This window comes from Myotis davidii, unplaced genomic scaffold (assembly GCF_000327345.1).
Source record: "Myotis davidii unplaced genomic scaffold, ASM32734v1 scaffold1618, whole genome shotgun sequence".
In the NCBI taxonomy this organism is placed as follows: Eukaryota; Metazoa; Chordata; class Mammalia; order Chiroptera; family Vespertilionidae; genus Myotis; species Myotis davidii.
In genome coordinates this window covers 105,195-124,133 of record NW_006289227.1, presented here as the reverse complement: position 1 = coordinate 124,133, position 18,939 = coordinate 105,195, and the positions used below count along the sequence as shown (strand labels likewise).

The 18,939-nt window shown below is 48.9% G+C and overlaps 1 protein-coding gene across 1 annotated transcript in view; it reads right to left on the bottom strand.

Moving 5' to 3' along the window:
* The window catches only part of RYR1 (ryanodine receptor 1), a 129,268-nt gene that overhangs the window by 75,274 nt on the left and 35,055 nt on the right, over positions 1 to 18,939 (bottom strand). The window contains exons 28-45 of the mRNA XM_006761445.2: positions 17,708 to 18,102; positions 16,617 to 16,749; positions 15,641 to 15,801; positions 15,015 to 15,180; positions 12,927 to 13,013; positions 12,545 to 12,771; positions 10,582 to 11,194; positions 8,868 to 9,128; positions 8,330 to 8,530; positions 7,869 to 7,980; positions 5,612 to 5,758; positions 3,835 to 4,108; positions 2,928 to 3,042; positions 2,709 to 2,841; positions 2,217 to 2,311; positions 843 to 978; positions 470 to 656; positions 274 to 382 (exon numbers count right to left, since the gene is read on the bottom strand). Of these exons, the coding sequence (XP_006761508.1) occupies positions 274 to 382; positions 470 to 656; positions 843 to 978; positions 2,217 to 2,311; positions 2,709 to 2,841; positions 2,928 to 3,042; positions 3,835 to 4,108; positions 5,612 to 5,758; positions 7,869 to 7,980; positions 8,330 to 8,530; positions 8,868 to 9,128; positions 10,582 to 11,194; positions 12,545 to 12,771; positions 12,927 to 13,013; positions 15,015 to 15,180; positions 15,641 to 15,801; positions 16,617 to 16,749; positions 17,708 to 18,102 (3,552 nt within the window). The remainder of the gene's footprint in view (positions 1 to 273; positions 383 to 469; positions 657 to 842; positions 979 to 2,216; positions 2,312 to 2,708; positions 2,842 to 2,927; positions 3,043 to 3,834; positions 4,109 to 5,611; positions 5,759 to 7,868; positions 7,981 to 8,329; positions 8,531 to 8,867; positions 9,129 to 10,581; positions 11,195 to 12,544; positions 12,772 to 12,926; positions 13,014 to 15,014; positions 15,181 to 15,640; positions 15,802 to 16,616; positions 16,750 to 17,707; positions 18,103 to 18,939) is intronic.

The following is an 18,939-nucleotide window of genomic DNA, read 5'->3' as shown; positions in this document are numbered from 1 at the left end:
ACCCACTGGAGCAGAAATCCTTCTCATGGGGATAACTGAGGGGTCAAGAATACACGGCCCTGACCCCAGCCTGTGTGTCTCCACAGCAGCCTTGACTACCCTGTGTTCTCACTATCTGGTCTCCCCTCACTGGACAGGGAGCTCTGGGAGAGTGAAGTCTGGGGCTATCTTGGTCACTGGTGTGTCCCCAGCATTGCCTAACTCAGGACCAATGTTGAATGCCCGAATGAAGCAGTTTAAGGCCATGCACGCCCCTCGGTCTTTGGTTCTCACATGCATCTCTGGTGCACAGCGTCCAAGAAGATCAATCAAGGCAGCGTAGAAGGACATGATGGCGTGTCCCAGATGCACCCGGTTTTCCTCAGGGGGCTCCTCCCCAAAGCTGCAGGGGAAGGAGGGTGGTGTTAGGGAGGCAGCAAGGGGCACAGGAGGGCAGGTTGTTCTGTTGAGGAGGGGGCAGGAAACTTACTGCTCACGCCTCCGGTCCCTGCGGACACCGGGGCCATCCCTCGCAGGGTCCTCAGAGATGCGGATGGCCTCTTCGATGGCAGCCAGCAGTCCCGAGCCACCCTCGCCCCGAAGGGCCGGCCCAAAGCACTCGGGTTTGCGGATGAGTAGCCGCACCACCACATTAGCGTTCTCCTCCACACTCTCACCTGGCGGCTCAGGTGGGATCAGGAGGCCTTGTGAGCCCAGGGTCCCTCCCTGGGTAGCCTTGGGCCCTGCACCTCAAGAGTTCATGCCCAGACCCTGCCTCCTGCCCATGCCAGGCTTGTAGCTCAAGATGTGAGCCACACCTGAGTGATCCCAGTCCCCACCACCACCACCACCACCTGCCTCACCATTGACGAAGACAGCAAAACGCAGAAAATCCAGGTAGCGTTCACCGCCGCAGGGGTTCCAGCCGATGTCTGGATACCCTTTGGCCAGGAGCATGGGGCAACTCTGGAGGCCACAGCCAGCCAGGTAGGACACCACCTGGGGGCAGAGGAGAGCTCAGCCAGAGGCCAGACCCACACTACCATCCTCCCCAAGGCTCAGGTCCCTGCCAATCCCTGGTGCTCTGCACTCCAATTATCTCTGGAACCCTCTGCAAACAATAACTCTCATCCTCTGCCCTAATTTCCCACCTGCCATCAGTGGGGCCTCCACCCAGGGCTCCCTGCTACCCCCAAATCTGTCCCCCACACTCAGTCAGAGGGACCCTGTAGACACCTGAATCAGGTCATGTCCCTCTCCTGCTCAGAATGCCCTGGTAGTGCATTACACATGGTAAAAGCCAGAACCCTCATTGTGGCCCACAAGACCCTCCACACAACCTCCCCACAGTACCTCACCTCCCACCACTCACCCCTCGCTCCCTCTGCTCTAACCACCACACTGTTCTTCAAAATCATGAGGTTCGCTACTGCCTCGTGACCTTTGCACTGACTGTTCTGCCTGGAATGCTTTTTCCCTTGATGTCTACATGGCTCCTCACCTGCTTCAGAGCTTTACTTGAATGTCACTACCTCAGGGATGCTTTCTCTGATCACTCTTATTTAAACTTGGACACCCTTCTGACCTGGATGATAATTTTCTCTCTTGCTTACTTTTTTCTCTCTTCAACACTTATCACTAGCTAATATACCATGTCTTTTATTATTCATCTTGTTTATTATCCATCCCCCCAGTTAGAACAAAGACAAGGATTTCTGTCTCAGTCACTGTCATACTCCTACTGCCCTGCACATAGTAGGTGCCCAATAAACATTTGTTAAATAATATAATAGTGGATAACTGTTATTGAGTATTTACTGTTTTGTAAATGCTTTCACAGGTTAATTCATTTAATCCTCTGATCAGCTCTATAACATTGTTTTAATTATATTCATTCTGCAGATGAGGAGACAGAGGCTTGGAGAGTTTAGGCCATTTGTCCAAGGCCATGCAGCAAGGGAGTGGGGAGGGTTAAATCTAAGTTTCTGAACTCGGAGCCCTTCAGTGCTACACCCAGAAGCAGGGGCACAGAGGGCCAAGAAATGTGCCAAGGCCACACAGCTGGGAAGGGTGGAGCGTGGATTTGCCCTCAGCTCCACGAGTGAGTGACTGTGGTCCTGATCTTTCCTTGAAAATTATTCTCTTTTTGATTTGATCCTGGACCATCCAAAATGGCTCCTCATAATGGGTCCTGAATCAGCAGGTGCCCCCAGGGTCCAGGCCTCCTCCCTCCATACCTTCTCCAAGTCCTGCTCCTGCAACGCCAAGGCCAGCTCATTGTTGTCAATGACAGAGGCAGCTGCCACGTCCAGGGGTGTGGAGCCCTGCATGCCTGTGGGGGCGAGAGGCTGTGAGAATGTGTTTTGGAGGTGCTTAGCCACCTGTCTCCTGCTTATCTTACCCCCTCTGGGAAGCCCTTCCTGACCACCCCTTTCCGGTCTGGGTTGGGTGCCTCTTCTGTCCTGTGCTTCCCCATCCAAAGTCTGACCGCTTTGGGCTGTTGCTGTCTGGGATGGGTCTGTCTTCCATGATGTACTATGAGCCCCATGAGGGCTAGGCCCAGGGCTGTCTGGGTGTCCCCAGCACTGCTCATTACAGGATCAGACCAAGGACAGTTGAGAGTCAGTGTTTACTGAATGAATAAGTGAGCCATTGGAGAGTGAGGGGGGCCTAGATGGACTACCAGGAGTGGGCTCTGGGAGGCATCACCAGGCTCGGAGGCTTCTCACCCAGGCCAATGCCACTGTTCTCCAGCAGGTAGCTCAGGTGGTCAAACATGGAGCGCTGGTTCTGCCTGCTAATGCGGCAGAAATAACAGAGGAAGCGGCAGCAACTTGTCACCATCTTGGGGAAGCGGATCTCCTGGGGTGGGCAGGGTTGGCCAGTGGTCAGTGCCTGCTTTCCGTGGCTCCTGGCCCTGAGTTCCCCAGTCCATGAAGGACCCTTACCTTGGATTCGCCACCACCAAGGACATTCACCATGACCTCCATGACTGTTTCATGCATGCCCAGTGCCCTCATCAGATTTGGGTGTTGGTAGAAAACTTTGTTGTTCATGATGTTCCTGTGGACAAATGTAGTTCTTGCGTGGGGCCCAAGTCCAGGGAGAGCCCCCAGACTCTTGGGGGAGCCGTCACCAAGTGGGCTCCCCTAGGGAGGAGACCTTTGTCATGTTGCCCATTGTATCCTCAAGTGCCTAGAAATGGCCTGGCACACAGTAGGTGCTCAATAAATATTTGCTGAGTGAGTAAGTGAGGCACTTAACACTGAGTGCTCAATACTATTATTATTGTTAGAAGCAAGAGCTCACTAAAGCTACACAGGGACTCTACAAGGTAGGCATGATTTCCCCATTTGAGATGAGGAAACTGTAGCTCCAACAGGGTGGACTTTGTGCCAAGAGTCAGTCACAGGTGAGTAGGAGCTGTTACCCCAGGAGTAGGTGGAACAGTAAGGAGAAGGGACATTATCTAGGGCAGTGGTTCTCAACCTGTGGGTCGCGACCCCTTTGGCAGTCGAACAACCCTTTCACAGGGGTCGCCTAAGACCATCCTGCATATCAGATATTTACATTATGATTCATAACAGTAGCAACATTACAGTTATGAAGTAGCAACGAAAATAATTTTATGGTTGGGTCACAACATGAGGAACTGTATTTAAAGGGCCAGAAGGTTGAGAACCACTGATCTAGGGCGATGGGCTAGTTGCCAGAAGAATGTATCACCCTGAGGATGGGGCATGGGGCAGAGGTGGAGGAAGGAGACATTACCATATCCAGAGGATGTGGCCCAGGGGACAAGCTCCCCTCCCTTCCCCTGGGATTTGCAAAGTCAAGAAGCAGGCAGTGCCTCACCCAATGCTCTGGATCATGAGGTTCTCCTCCTGGGGACCCATCTGCACAATGAGCAGCGAGCGGATCTGGCCGAGGCACTCCAGCAGGCTCATGGTATCCACCATGGAGGATGGCGAGATGGTGTATGCCCGGGGCAGGGCGCGCAGCAACTCCCCGAGCCCATCATACTGACGGTGCAGGAGGCTGAACATGGCCCGGACCAGCTCGGGGCTCTGCACAAAGTCCTCTTGGGCCCAACGCACCACTGTGTGAGACACCAGCTCCTGCAGCGACTCTAGGAAGGAGACACAGGGTCAGTACACATTTCCTCACCAGGGCTTTGAGCCCAAACAATGTAAAAGGGGCCCGTCTTTCCAGTGGCTCCTCAGTTACTAGCTGCCTGCCCCATGAGGCAGGAGTGCCCGGATTCTGGCAGCTTTTTTCTATTGCCCTAAGACTCTCTGTTTTCTTCACCCTTGTACCTCTTCCATAAGGGCCTCCTACAAATTTCAAAAGGAAAAAAAATTAAATCGCTAGAGAACACCAGAGCACTATTATGAGTTTTCATTATGCACCTCTGAAAGCCCAAGCCTCAATTCTATGTGTTCTATAAAAATATTGGCAACTTTTCATCACAAGGGTCAATAGGGACAAAGAAAAACTGTGAACATTTCAGTATCATTTGAAAATGATGTCAAAACAACTCTTTTTGACATCTATTTTCCCTGGGGATTTCCTTAGGCCTCACCTCTCCTATAGCCAGCATCCATTTATCTCTCTGTCCCTCTTTCTCTCCCAACCCGTTTTCTTCCCAGGATTTCTGGGAGAGAAGACAGATGTGTTCTGTGTCTCAGGGTTAAAAGAAACCTCCAGGCACTGGCATTAAATGATGGTGTCAATTCATGACCTGTGATGTGCTAATCTTACTTTCCTTCCACACTCTGGCCCATCACTTCTGACCTCATCTCCTGCCCCTCTCCCCCTACTCATTTTGCACAAGCCACATTTGCCTCTAAACCTACCAAGCATGTCTCTGCCTCAGGCCCTTTGCACTGGCTATTCTCTCTGTACCAATTAATCTTCCCAGACTTTTGCACACCTCATTCCCCCAATTCGGACCCCTCCATGTTTGTCCCTCTCTCTTCTTTCACTAAACTTTATTATTCTTAAAACCCATGGCCATCTGACATTATGGCATATATATGTATCTGTCATAATATTCTAAACTCCTTGAGGGTGGGGACTTTGACTCTTCGCCCTAATATATTCCCCAGCCCTCCAACATTGCCAGGCCCAGAGTTGGCCAATAATAGTTTCCTGAATGTTGTAGAATAAACCCTATAAAACATCAATGATTCTGCCTTTGTGAGGTGAGGTTAATACATAGTTTGCATAATGAGCCATTGGCCCAACATTTATCATAACTGCTTTTCTAATCCCTCAGCAGGTAATCATTTCATGAAAAAAAAAAGAAAAGAAAAACAAAGCAAAGCCACAAGGACATGGAAGCCATGGTGCAGGAGTTGCCATGTATAGATGTGAGTCTCTGCTCTGGGAGGGCCATATGCCACCCTGGTCCAGTACATAATGTGCAGCCCCAACATTTGGAAGTCTACATGTCCACATGCAGCCCCACTCCAGCATGCTTCCTCTCTCACCTCACCCTCCATTCCTCCTCTCTAATATCCATTTACCCTTTCCTTGTGCTACTCCTCATAGCTGTCTTGAACCCAGAGGTTCCCCAAGCACAGGGCTGCCTGCCCCACCTCAGCCCTCTCCCTAATGGCCCAGTTCTCACGGGGTTTGCTCTCCTCAGCAGGCAGCTCCTCCTCAGGTTTCTCCTCCTTCTTCTTCACCAGCCGCACTTTCTCCAACAGGCTCATCAGGCGGCTGCCCAGGGTGACCTCTTCCTCTGGTTCCTCCTCCTTCCCCTCCAGCTGAATTCCTGGAGGTGGTCAAGGATGAAGGGAGTGTCACTCTCTGTTTGCTATTCGTAAAGTTAACCATTCACTTTTTCATTCCTTTATCTGTTCATTTATTCATGCATGCATTCATGGTTTTTTTTCATTTATTTCTTTATATGTCCACATGCTTTTTTCATTTATTCATTCTTTGAAGACTTTGTCTTTAAAACCAGCTACTGTAAATATGTTCACAGAGCTAAAGGAAACCATGTCTGAAGTTTTTATTTTTTAATATATTTTTATTGATATCAGAGAGGAAGGGAGAAAAAAAGACAGATAGAAACATCAATGAGAGAGAATCATTGATCGGCTGCCTCCTGCACGCTCCCTACTGGGGATCAAGTCTGCAACCTGGGCATGTGCCCTTGACTGGAATCAAACCTGGGACCCTTCAGTCCTCAAGCCAATGCTCTATCCATTGAGCCAAACCGGCTAGGGCATGTTTGAAGTATCACAGAGAAGTATGATGACAATGACTCATCAAATAGAGGATATTAATAATGAGGTAGGTAATATAAAAAAATAACCACATAGAAATTCTGGAGTTGGAAAGTACAAAAACAATTTTAAAAATCACTAGAGAGGTATGACCACATCTTTTTTAAAAACAGGTTAATAGATTTTTTAAAAATATATATGTATATATTTGTTATTGATTTCAAAGAGGAAGGGAGAGGGAGAGAGAGATAGAAACATCAATGAGAGAGAATCATTGATCGACTGCCTCCTACATGCCCTTTACTGGGGATTGAGCCTGCAACCTGGACATGTGCCCTTGACTGGAATTGAACCTGGGACCCTTTATTCCGCAGGTCAACATTCTATCCACTGAGCCAAACCAGCTAGGATATGATCACATATTTGAGCTGGCAGGAGAAAGAATTAGTGAACTTGAAGGTAGGACAATAGAGATAGTCTAGTCTGAAAAACAGAAAAATAATGAAGAAAAACCAACAGAGGTTCAGACCTGTAGGACACCATCCAGTATATCAATATATGCATAATGGGAGTCCCAGAATAAAAGCAGAAAAAGGGGCAGAAAGAAATATTTGGAGAAATATGACCAAAAGTTTCCAAATTTGATGAAAAATATTAATCTGCACATCCAAGAAATTAAACTCCAGCCCTAGCTGGTTTGGCTCAGTGGATAGAGCATCGACCTGTGAACTGAAAGGTCCCAGGTTCGATTCTGGTCAGGGACACATGCCTAGGTTGTGGGCTGGATCCCCAGTGGGGGACTGGCAGGAGGCAGCCGATCTATGGTTCTCTCCCATCATGGATGTTTCTGTCTCTCTCTCCCTCTTCCTTCCTCTCTGAAATCAATAAAAATATATTGTTTAAAAAAGAAATTAAACTCCAAGTAGGATAAACTCAAAGAGCTCCACACCTAGACACATCATACTCAAACTGTATAAAGGCAAAGATAAAAATAAAAATTAAAAGCCAGCCAGAGAAAAACAATACATTATATGGAAATCTCAGCAAGATTGTCAGCTGACTTCTCATCAGGAACAATGGAGGTCATCCATCCATCTTTCCAGTCAGCCATCTCTCCACTCTCATCCCTCTGCCAATAGCCACCCATCCATATACACATCCACCCAAATACCTATATAAACATATCCTCCCTCTCATCATCTATCTATTCACCAATACATCTATTCATTCATTCAACCAACCAACAGTTACATAGTACAATACTCTATCAGTGATTCTCAACCTTCTAATGCCGTGACCCTTTAATACAGTTCCTCATGTTGTGGCGACCCCCAACCATAAAATTATTATTATTATTATTATTATTATTTATAGTAAAAGGTGGAAATTTATTGAGAAACAAGCACAGACTCCCACGTGGGAAGGGGGAAGAGTCCCCCCAAAATTATTTTTGTTGCTATTTCATAACTGTAATTTTGCTACTGTTGTGAATCGTAATGTAAATATCTGATACGCAGAATGTATTTTCAGGGGTTGTGACCCACAGGTTGAGAACCGCTGCTAGATGTTTAAGATCAGGAAATCTTAGGGTAGCTTCAGGAGAGGTCTCAAGGAAAAGTTTGGGAGGAAGATTCTCTGATGCCTTCTCCTTACCACAGTGTGCCAGCAGGTCTTGATGAAATTTGAGCAAATCCTGTCGAATCTCTTCAGGGAGAGGGCAATCTTCCTCTTCCTGACCATCTTTAAAGTGCACTAGCATGTTGATCTAGGAGAAGGTCAAAGGTCAGAATGAGGGTCAGAGACCCCAGAGCAGAAACACTGTGATCAAGGATAAAAGATTTGACTGTGAGTTCCTGTCTAAGGTCATGAGCCAAACTATAAGTTAACGAAGAATACATGGGAGACTAGACAGTTGTAAAGGGTCAGGGTCAGTCTGCACGACTCAGAGGTCAAGTTCATCCAGAGATAGGTAGGATAGTAAGAGATAAGTATATCAATAGGGTCAGAGATCAAGAACAAGTTTATAGGTCAAGTACCATTGGTGATATGAGTAGGGGAGAAGTTGAGGTTGGGGTTTAGACAGTAAGGCCAACCAGGGTCAGGGGTCAGAGGACCTGCTCCTGGGGTGGGGAACGGAATTCGCGAGTACGTCGGGCAGTCTCAGCTGCAGACATGGTGAAGGCTTTCATGAGGAGGCCATAGCGGTCCCGCTGGTTGGACTGGAGCTTGTCCACGTAGTACTCTGCAAAGGCTGCCAGGGACTCTACTCGGTGCTGCAGCTCTCGGTCACAGAAATATTCCAGCAGGTGGCACATCTGTGGGAGAACAACCATGCCTTAGGAAGGATGGTAGTCAGACCATGAGGACTTCCTTGAAACTTTTCTTGCTTTCTTTCCTCCTCTCAGGGACTCTGACCTAGTCCAGCCACCATCATCTCTTGCCTGGATCCGTAAATCAGATTTCTCCATGGTCTCATTTCTCCAAGTCATTTCCCACTTGGAAACCAGAGAGATAATTTCAAGCCAGCAGCACTTCACCGCTTTATGCACTTTCACAGCTCCCACTGCCTCAGAATAAATCCGACTCAAGCCTCACCACTGTGTCTCCCACCCCAGATGAATGGAGGTTGGAAAATTAAAAGAACCAGCCCACCTGTAATTTCACAGACTCCGGCAACTTCATCTGGAGAAGCCCTTCCTCCAAGCCTTCTTTTTCCTCTTCTGCTGTCTCCTCTTCCTCTTTCTCCTCATCTTCCTTCTCCTGTGACTCTTCCTCCTCGTCCTCCTCCTTCTCCTCTTCGTCTTCTTCTTCCTCCTCCTCTTCCTCCTCTTCCTCTTGTTCCTCAGTGAATACTTCAGGCTCAATCATCTTCAATATCTGTTTCACGTCCTCATCGCCAAAGACGCCCATCACCTACAGGACAAAGCCTGGGTCCTTCACTGTGGCCTGCAGAGCCTCCATAAGTAAGTCCCAGCATCATTTCCCAGATCTGCTTTTCCTGCATGTGGCAGGTTCATTCCTGCATTGGCTATATGGCTCCTCTCACAACCAGGAATGACATTTCTCTGCCCTGACATTCATCTTCCTTAAGATTCCCTCAAATCCTTATCCTGTGTCCCACCCACATGGCCCAGACCACATAGCTAAATATGAGCACCTTTTCCTTCCCAAGTGTCTATTCTCCCAAGCATGAGCATATGTGCCTCTGGAACAGGACACACCCTATACCTGATGGAGGCCCTTATAGCTTCCAGCATATGCCAGTTCTCAATCAACATAATAGAGATGCTAACAGATGGAAGGAAATTGGCTAGATAAAAGGGAAGAAGAAGTGAGAGAGAGAAACATGGATGAATGGGGGGAGAACTTGGTGGCTGAGTTAATGGATGGAATAGTAAGGGTTTGAAGGGGAGAAGAAAGATGGAGGGGTAGATAAGGAATGGGGAGGTGAAGTTAAAAGTGAAGGAAGAGATGGGAGGTGAAAGATGACAGAGGATAAATGACATATGGATAGGTGGGTAGGTGAATGGATTGTTTGATAGATGTTTGAGCAAGTAAATGAGTGTATGAGTAAATAGATAAATGGGTAAGTAGTCATGGGATGAGGTGGTATGGATGGATGAATTTATGAATGAAAAGTTGGTTGAATTTGTGGGTAGGCATATGAATGAATCATTAGATGGGTATGTAAATAAAAGGGTACATGAAATAAGGGATGAATAGAAGATGGAGATGAGTGGATGGGTGAGTAGATGAATAAGTGTAGGTGTTTGGATGGATTCATAGGTAGGTGGATGGGTGAAAAATACCTATGGATAGACAGATATATGTATGGATGGACAGGTCGGTGGATAATGAAGAATAGATAAATCTGTGATGGTGCATGGATGTATATATGGATGTATAGATGCACCAGTGGAAATAGGATGTAGGAAAAGAAAGTTAGGTTAGTAAGTAAATGGTTGATAGATAGATGAATAAATGGCATGGTGAATGAACTGATGTATGAGTGAATAGAAGGCTAAATGGAAAACTAGAATGAAAGCTGGACAGATTGACACATGGATGGATGTATATGTTTGGAGAATGGAAAAATAAATAGATGTATGAATGGTGGTTGATTGGGAGGATGAATGGAAATAAAAGCTTAATAAATATATGAATAGATGACAGATAAATGAATGGAAGGAAAAGTGAATGAAGGATGAGTAGATAATGGAGGGATGAATTGAAAGGTGGAGATTGTATAGATGGAGAGATGACTGGGCGATTAGATGCATAAATGGAAGGGGAGTCGATGCCTGCATGGACAGATATTTTGGAATGTGGAAGACTGGGGCAGAGGAAAGCAGGAGGACGCCATTACCAGCAGCGTGGACACAAGCTTGAGCACAGGGACAAACTGGAACTCCACAGAGCCCCCGACAGGGTCGCGTGCGTGCTGCCCACCATCGCGCACGGCCTCCCCCAGCATTCTCAGTGCTTTGTCGCGCAGGGCCTCCAGCGGGATGCTGGGGCTGAGGCGGGCTGGAGCTTCAGCAATCCCGGTAGCTGTCAGGGCAGCCACGAAACAAGGCGGTGAGAAATGGTGCGGAGGTCGCAGGGAGGTGGTGATGCCCACGCCAGGCAAGCCGTGGCGGCGGGGACCATTATCCGTGTTTTTTCCAGGTGGGAAGAGGGTGATTGTTCGGGTCTCAGGCGTGAGGGGCACGATGTACTCGGAGAGCATGGAGCGACGGCTGCGGCAGGCACTCTCCAGATGGATGCTGATGAGGAGGTCGTAGTAGCCAGCGCGCAGAGGGCCAGGCAGGTGCGCGTCTTCCAGGGCGTGCAGCAGCTGCGCCTGGTCCACATGGCTGCACAGCGCGTGCGCCACGCGGTTGTTGCCCAGGGCGCACACTGCGCGGTAGAGGCGGAGTGTGTGGGAGTGAAAGCGCTGCAGGTTCAGGCGCTCCGACAGCTCCAAGATGTCCATGCACCTGTGGCAAAGATGAGCCACCGACAGAACAGAGCAGGCGGAGGAGGTGGGAGACAGAGACACAAACCACAGAGAGGCAAAGAGGTGTATAGGTGAGTTTTGGCGGCCCCAGCAGGGAATCCCAGTGTTCTGCTGGGCCAAGGTTCTGTGCGGTCTATGGAACTGGGTTTAGGAGTCTCTGAATGGTTCTGGAAGTCCCTAAGGGGTCTGGGGCGCCCTGGGAATGTCTGTCACTCTGGGGTATCTGAGACTCTACCGAGAAGATCTTGTGACTCTGACATGTATCTGGGACCCAGAATCGAGCCTGACCCCCTCCCTCCCAGGGCAGGTCTGAGATCCTGGTTATGTGAGCACCACTAGAGTAAATGCTGCTAGGGGTTGCCATTTCAGTCTGTTTGGGTGTTTTTCTTTTTCTTTCTGTATTCCCCAGCACCTAAACAGGACGTAGCACATAATAGGTGTTCAATAAATATTTGGTGACTGAATAAATGGATGTGTCTGGCCCCTGGGGATGGGTGTGAGCCCACTGAGTTATACATGAGCATTACTAAAATGTTTGTTCACAGGGCTTGATGTTCTACAGCCTGGAATGCCATCAATTACATAAGAAGAACTCGAAGCTATTTGTCAGATGAATGAATAAAGGAAAGATGAGGCATGTTGGAAGCCTCCTGGGTGAGCCTGGGATCCCTGGCCATGTTCAGAGTCCTTAAGAATATTCCTGTGATCCATGTCCACCCAGGTGTGTCTGGGACCCCTAGAGTGGGTTCAAAGAGATCCATGGGGTGTGCCTGAGAGACCCTGCAGTGCACCCAGACTTCTCCAAGGAATGCCCAGGTCCCTCTGATGTGCACTTGAGGCCCCTTGGGGCAGTGGGCTCTTTGATATGGATCTGGGCTCCCTAAGCTGGGTTTGGAGCCCTGTAAAGTGGGTCTGGGGCCCTTGGGATGTTTTCTATGGTCCCCTGAGGTGGGTCTGTGGTCCCTTGAGGTGGGTATGTGGTCCCTTGAGGTGGGTCTGTGGTCCCCTGAGGTGGGTCTGTGGTCCCTTGAGGTGGGTCTGTGGTCCACTGAGAAGGACCTAGGACCTCCTGAGGTGGGTCTGGAGTTCCCTGGAGTGTATCTGGGAAGGCCTGGGTTGCATCTGGGTCCCATGAGGTGTGTCTGGAGCCCACTGAAATGGATCTAAGGTTCCCTGGGGGTGTTATCTGGGGACAGTAAGGTAGGTCTGGGCTTTCTAGAGTGTTGTCTGGAATCCCAGGGTAGTGTGGGGGAGGGGCACTGAATTAGACCCAGACCCCCGCCACCACAGCCGCTCCCCGCTCCCCATCTTGCAGCCAGGGGACCCTGACCGGTTCTCCTCAGGGATGTGCAGCGCCATCATGATCAGTGGCTCCTGGCACTCCACGGCCCAGCCCAGTCGCTCTCCAGCACGCCACGTGTCCACCTGCAGGAAGTGGTTGGGCATGCGGCTCCACGAGATGGGCATCAGCATCTGCACCTCAAGCCGTGGTGGGCACTGCGGGGCCGGGTTCTTGCGCTCGCTCAGAAACATGGCGGCAGACAGCGGCATGATGTTCTGGGGGCACAGTACACTGGTCAGGATTCCCAGTCCTCCATCCTGCCACCCTGCTTCCAGGGAGACCTCCCAGATTGCCCCCTCCCCTACAGCTACTTTTCCAGCCTGGCCTCCCACACCTCCCACCTCCGCCTGTCCCATCACTGTACTCTTACCTTCTGCTTCCCCAGCTCAAATTGGATGACATTCTGGTGCGTGGGCAGGACAAAGACAGCAGGAAAGAGCTTCGTGTTGGGTTCCACCTGGCAAGGGATAACGGCAGGGTGAGGAAGAGGGTGAGCTGCAGGTGGTGTTGACTCTGAAACCCAAACTCTGGGGCTGATTGTCCCATCCTGATCCTGCTGGCACCTGCAGATCCAAACTAAGGCACTGTAGGCTCCACAATGGCGCTGAAGCCGCGCTTGGGCTGCCCTGCCCCTGATCCAACTCCACCGGGCAGCCTGTTGCCTGGGTCTCTGTCCACATCATGTCCCCCACCACGAATGCCGTTCCCATCTCTCTCCCAAGCATGCGCATTCTCCCAACTCCAGAAAGCATTCTGGCTCTCCCTGCCCCCAGCACTTCTGATCTTCCCAGTGGAACCCACCCGGCCTCCACCACAAACACCACCATCTGGAAACAGCCTTGCCAAACCCAACCCTGAATCTAACTGCACCTCTGCACCACTCCCAGTTTACAGGAAATTCAGAGGACAGAGGAAAATGTTCAGATGACACCACAGTGGGAACTAGGCCCATACTGTTCAGATGGCAGTGTGCAGAGAATCCCCTGGGCTTTGTTAAAGTGCACATTCCAAGGTAGTGTGTCTGGGGAGAGGTTAGATTCTGCATTTTTCTTAAAACAAGTTTTTTTTCAATTACCACTGACATACAATAGTATACTATTTTTAGATGTACAACATAGTGATATACCTTACAAAGTAATCACCCCAATAAGTCTAGTACTCACTTAACAACATACATAGTTATTATAATATTACAATATTATTGCCTATATTCCCTATGCTTTACATCCCTCTGACTATTTTTATAACTGACATTTGTACTTCTGAATTCCTTCACCGTTTTCATTCCAACCCCCCTCCCATCTGGCAACCATATTTGTTCTCTGTGCCTATGAATTTGTTTCTGTTTTGTTTGTTTGTGTATTTTGGTGTTTAGATTCCACATATAGGTGAAACCTTATGGTATTTGTCTTTCTTGGTAGCATAATATCCTCTAGGTCAATCCATGTTGTCACAAATGCCTAGATTTCATTCTTTTTATGACTGAGTAGTATTCCATTGTATGTCTGTACCAAATCTTTATCCACTTGTCTATCAGTGGACACTTAAGTTGCTTCCATATCTTGGATCATGTAAATAATGCTGCAATGAACACAGAGGTAATGTGTCTTTTCAAATTAGGGGTTTGTATTTCTTCAGATAAATACCCAGAAGCGGGATTATTGGGTCACATGGTAGTTCTATCTTGAATTTTTTTGAGGAACCTCCATACTGTTTTCCACAGTGGCTGCACCGATTTGCATTCCCACCAGTAGTGCAGGAGGGTTCCCTTTTCTCCACATCCTCTCCAGCACTTGCTGATTTACTGAAAATAGCCATTCTGACAGGTGTGAGGTGATATCTCATTGTCGTTTGTCTGATGATTAGTTTTGCTGAGTATTTTTTGTAGAGATTCTGTATTTTAACAAACTCTCAGGTGATACAGACACTGCTGATCCAGGGACCATAATTTAGATGGATTAATGGGTGGACAGGAGAATAAATATGACATAAAGCCATTGTAAAATATGGATGGTAGATTCTTGGTAGTGGGTATATGGGTATTCACTGTACAATTCCTTTAATTTTGCTGTACACTTGAAATTTTTCATAATAAAATGTTGAAAGGAAAAGTCCACCTTAGGATTCTGGCCCACCTAGGGTGTTCCCTGATTGGTGAAAGGTGGCCACTGGTGGCATCCATCCTAATAGGGAATACAAACCTCTCTCTAAGATCAAGGCTTGTTTTGTCTCCTTCTTTCTGGGCCTCAGTTCACTACGTGGTTCAACTAGACTGTTTCCCTGGGGCCTGCCAGCTCTGGTCTGTCTTGAGGACAGAGTAGGTTCTCTTTGTTTTGTTTTGTTTTAGGTGCTATTTTTGTCCTGTTTTTTAAAGGTCTGGACTCCAGGGGTGTCTCAGAAGGTTGTCCCAGGATGCTGGGACATGGTACTATTGCTAAGTTGAAAGGTATGGACTCACCTGGAAAAAGGTGTTGCTCTCTTTGCCATTGGCTGTAAAGGTCATTAGGCCAGTGGCCAAGTCCACCAGGCAGCCAATGACAAGGTCTGTGTGGCTGATCCGGCCCTGCTGCCCGGAGCTCACAAAGTCTCCGCCCCACACCATGTAGCAGTTGCTGCACTTGAGGCTGGAGGAGACAGGGGTGGTCAGTGCATGGGTCCTCAGCCAAAGCATTCTGGACCCTGAATACCTCCTTCCCCAAGCTCCTAGAATACCGTGACCTCAGGGCTCCTCCCCAAACCTCCACCACCTGCAGACCTGAGCACTAAAACCCCTCACCCCAGACCCTGAGCTTCTCAGAGCTAGAATTCTTAGAAGCTGGTGGGATGTTCTGGAAGGAGAAGAAGGAAGGGGAGCAAAGAGGAGAGAACAGAAAAAGGAGGTGAGATATAAAGAAGAGGGCGAGATGGAAAAGGAGGAGTAAAGAGAAAAGAAGAAATGGAAAAAGGAGAGAAGAAAAACAGCAGAACAGAAGCCATTGGAAGAAAATAAACAGGAAGAGAGGAGGAAAAGTAGGAGGGAAACTTCTGAGCCAGGTGCCCAGTGCTGACGTCCCGCCTCCCACAGTCCCCAACCCTCCCTGGCACCTGCTATGGACGTTGCCTTGTTCATCCCCCATGGTCACTGTCACTGCCCGGACCTTGGTGAGGTCGAAGTTCATGTCGTGCTGATGGTAGTCAGGAGTGACCCAGCCCACCCACACGCAGCTGGGTTCCTGGCCAGCAAAGACCCTCACGGAGTAATAGTACTGGAGAGGCAAAGGGAAGATCAGTGGTCAGTCCAAAAGAATGGTGACATAGGGCTTCCCTGGGACTTTAAGTGGGTTTCTCTGGATTCTCAGTGTCTTCTGGGAGTTTAACCAGTTTCCAGATTCGAGACCCCTTGGGTCTATGTCCCTCTGTTTCTGTGTTTATTGTATTTCTAAACTCGGGAATCCTTTCGGAGTATTTTGTGATATCCCCAAGTTTAGGTCTCTCCTCAGGTTATAGCAAAGTTACAAATAAACAATGGCTAACAGACAGCTCACTAATTAGCTCATAAGTTAACTCACTTAATCCTTACAATTACCATCGATTGTAATAACCTTACAATTACCATTTTACTGATGGAAAAAACCATAGAGCTTTTTGACAAGAAGACCCAAATGGCACCCAGATGACCCATGATCCTAACATGACTGTCTCAGAAAATATTCCAGATTTGGGGAATCCCAAAACTATTGGAATAATTATAAATTTTGGTTCCCAGGAATATACTAGAATAACTTAAATTTGGATATATTGAGTTTATATGGGTGGATACAAATATTGGGGACCCAAGTTTATATTGGTTTATCCCTTGGATGTTTTTAGGTCCCTGGGAGTTATATTAGTATGCTTTATAGCTTCACAGTGATTCGCACAATTTTTAGGCTCTATGGACCTAGGAGTTCAAAGGATTAAATCAGTACGTGCTGTATTTTGAGGTCTCCAGTGTATATTGAGGTATGGCAGTTACCGGGAATGACCACATGAAATTCTAAAATCTGAGAGGTTTCTAAAGTTGAAGGTCCTTGGTTCATACCGTGGTGGTGTTGAGGATGATCTCAGGGTCATCACGGTTATCAGCAGGTACCACCTCTCGAGGGAGTCGGGGCAGAGCCGGAGTGGCTGGTGGCTGGGTCATCATGGCCGCCTTCTTGGCCTTGAATAAGAACCTGGTGGTGGGGAGGAGAAGTTGCGTAAGGACTAGTTCTCAAGCCCAGCCCTCCAACCTCCTGACTACACATTCATGCTCCCCACATCTGTCCTAACTACATCCTGTTTCTCATACCCATGGCCTTACCCCTAGAGGATAGAATTCCCAACTATGACAGCTTAAACCATTCTGAAAGTGCTGCACTCTGTGCTTGTGAATGCTGGTTAACCCACATTTAGAGGAGCATCTGGGAACATGGAGCTTCCCTTGGGGGCTACAGTGGTCCCCCTATGTCAGCATTTCTCATATGGGTGTTAAAGGAATTTGGGAAAGGACCATTCTTCTTGTGTGGCACTGTCTGGTACGCTGAGAGCAAGTAGAATCGATGGAGACCCTAGGAGCAGCTTGATAACCCAAACTGTGATAATCGAAATCTTCCATCATTTCCAAACACCCCCAAAGACACAGAACTACCCATTGAAAACCACTACCATAGTAGGGGGAAAGCTGATTTCATTTCAATTCAAGTTTAATGCCTTCTGAGGGCATCCCTTGAAATAGTTTTGGGGATACATGTGAGACACAGAAGTGACGCTGATTTAGAAGACCACTGGTGTTCACTGGGTTGCCTTGGGATATGGTCAACTCTGCCAAGATACTGAGGTCCTCCCTATAAAGTCCATAGTTAATGAAGCCCATTGGGTGAAATGCTTTGAGGGCCACCAGGTACCCCAAGGATAGTGAAGTTCTCCATAGACATAGTGAGGCACCCCAATTTTACATTCTCAGGGAAACTAGAGTTTCCTAGGAAAATGAAGGCCTTCACTTGAGACATGATAGGATCCATCAGTATTCTGACTTACTTCACATATATGGGACACCTTGGGATACAATGGGGTTTATCAAGTTATTGAGGTTGTCTACCTGGGGGGTCCCAGGACAGACCCTAGGCCTCACCTGGCCCCACCTTGACTTACCCTCTCTTCTTGTTCTTCTCTGTGGTAGCATCCTTCTCATTTTCCGCCCTGGCCGGCTGGGCCTCTGCCCCAGCCTGGAGGGTGCCCCCAGGTGTCCCCTCCTTGGCAGTTCCCTCTTTACCCGCCTCAGCTTCGCCCCAGCGCCCAGCTGAGCGGCGCAGGTTTTCATAGTCCGTGTCAGGCTCTGCTGCCCAGGCCTCATCCTCGGCAGGGGGCTGCAGGCCAGGGGATGCCAGAGGGGTGGCCCCCGCAGTGCAGCGGAAGTGCTGATGGAACTGGACTGGAAGGCTCAGGCGAAGAAAGAGCATCTCCACCAGACTGTTTTGGGAGCCCCAGGTGCGGTGGGTCAGGCGCAGGCAGGGGGGTGTATCCACAGTGCCATCCACACGGGCCACCTGCAGGGAGAGGCAGGAAGCACTGAGCCTGATAGGTGGGCTAGGGCCGAGCCGCTAGGCCATTGGTCCTAAACCCAGTTACACACCGAGCCGCCATTAGGCCTTAGAGCACCTGTGTGAGAATCAGCCAAAAGTATCCCCTCCTCTGGGTGGATAAACTCCCTATGGGGCACACAGTTTGGCCATGGGGTGCAGTCAGCCCTCTATCAACCTTTGTCTGGGCACCTGGTACAGTGGCAGCCCTGGTCAGGCACTGGGATCACTTTCAAAACCTACCCATAGCCATGACAGGTTTGGCTCAGTGGTCAGAGCATCAGCCTGTGTATGGAAAAGTTCTGGGTTCGATTCCCTGTCGAGGGCATGCACCTTAGTTGCAGGTTCCCCAGCCCTGGGGGGGGAGGGGGCGGGCATGTGTGGGAGGCAACCAATCGATGTGTCTCTCTCTTTCTCTCTCTCTCCCCCTCCTCCCTCCCTTCTGCTCTCTCTAGAAATCAATGGAAAGAACGTCCTCCAGTGAGGATTATAAAAAACCTACCTATGCACAGGCCTTACTCCAGGCCAAGTCACCCATCCACCCACCCATCCATCCACTTGTCGATCCAACCATCCACCTGTCCACTCATTCATTCGTCCATATACCTGTCCGTCTGTCTATCTGTCCATCCACCCATCCACTTGTCCACTGGTCCATCCATCTGTCCAACCCACAGATATTTACTGAGTACCTACTGTATATCAGGCACTGTTACAGATTCTGGGAACACAGCAGTGAACAGAACAAAGGTTTTGCCATCCTGATCTCTCAGGGAGACCTCGTGGGGAGAGCAGCCCAGGGCT